General features: G+C 70.3%; 1 protein-coding gene across 1 annotated transcript in view; it reads left to right on the top strand.

The window, feature by feature from the left end:
* The window catches only part of KLHDC8B (kelch domain containing 8B), a 16,593-nt gene extending 16,116 nt beyond the window's left edge, over positions 1–477 (top strand). Inside the window, exon 9 of the mRNA XM_009997021.1 lies at positions 252–477. Within this exon, the coding sequence (XP_009995323.1) occupies positions 252–436 (185 nt within the window). The 3' untranslated portion in view covers positions 437–477. The remainder of the gene's footprint in view (positions 1–251) is intronic.
* Positions 478–703: the final 226 nt, after the last annotated feature.

Below are 703 nucleotides of genomic sequence, written 5' to 3'. Positions count from 1 at the left end.
CCTGGGCACCACGTTAGGTCCCCCAGCCCTGCCCCCCTGCCCCCCTCCCCACGGGTCTGCCACTAATCCTCTTGTGCCCCTGCTAATTGCCTCTGGGATCACAGAGCCCCGCAGCCCGGGGCTCAGGGACCCGCCACTGCTCGGGCTTCCAGCTGGGGTGTTGAAGGCGTGGCAAGGGGGAAGGGCAGAGCCTGGAGTGCGGGGAGGGCTGCGGAGGGGCTGGTGACAACTCTCCGTCCCGTCTCCTGCAGGGAACCAGTCCTGCCCGCTGGATTTCGCCCTCTCGGGGAAGAAGGGGGAGCCGCTGCCCCCCATGCCCACCGGCCGCTGCTCCTGCTCCAGCTGCCCGGCGCCCAGCCTGCTCTTCATCATCGGGGGGGTGGCCCAGGGCCCCAGCGGAGCCGTCGAGGCTCTGTGCCTGCGCGAGGCACCCTGAGCGGGGCCCGGGGACCAGCCCTGGCCCAGCACCAAGTGCCTGAAGATGGGGACAGGGTGTGCACGCACCCGTCACTGGGTGACCCGACTCCATGGAGCTGCTGTCCCGGACGCTGGAGCAGCACTGGTTTCTCACCGTGTTTCAGAAACACCTCCCGGCTCTTGCACCACGGCGGTGGAGCCCGGGGCAAACCCCAGCCTGGTGCAGGGCTGCAGCAGGCGGTGCGAACGGAGCAGCGGCAGCAGGGCCGTTGCTTGGGGGAGCGCC

Source organism: Chaetura pelagica, unplaced genomic scaffold (genome assembly GCF_000747805.2).
Source record: "Chaetura pelagica isolate M959 unplaced genomic scaffold, ChaPel_1.0 scaffold364, whole genome shotgun sequence".
Lineage (NCBI taxonomy): Eukaryota > Metazoa > Chordata > Aves > Apodiformes > Apodidae > Chaetura > Chaetura pelagica.
Note: the sequence above shows the minus strand (reverse complement) of the source record. Positions and strands in the feature narration are given on the sequence as shown.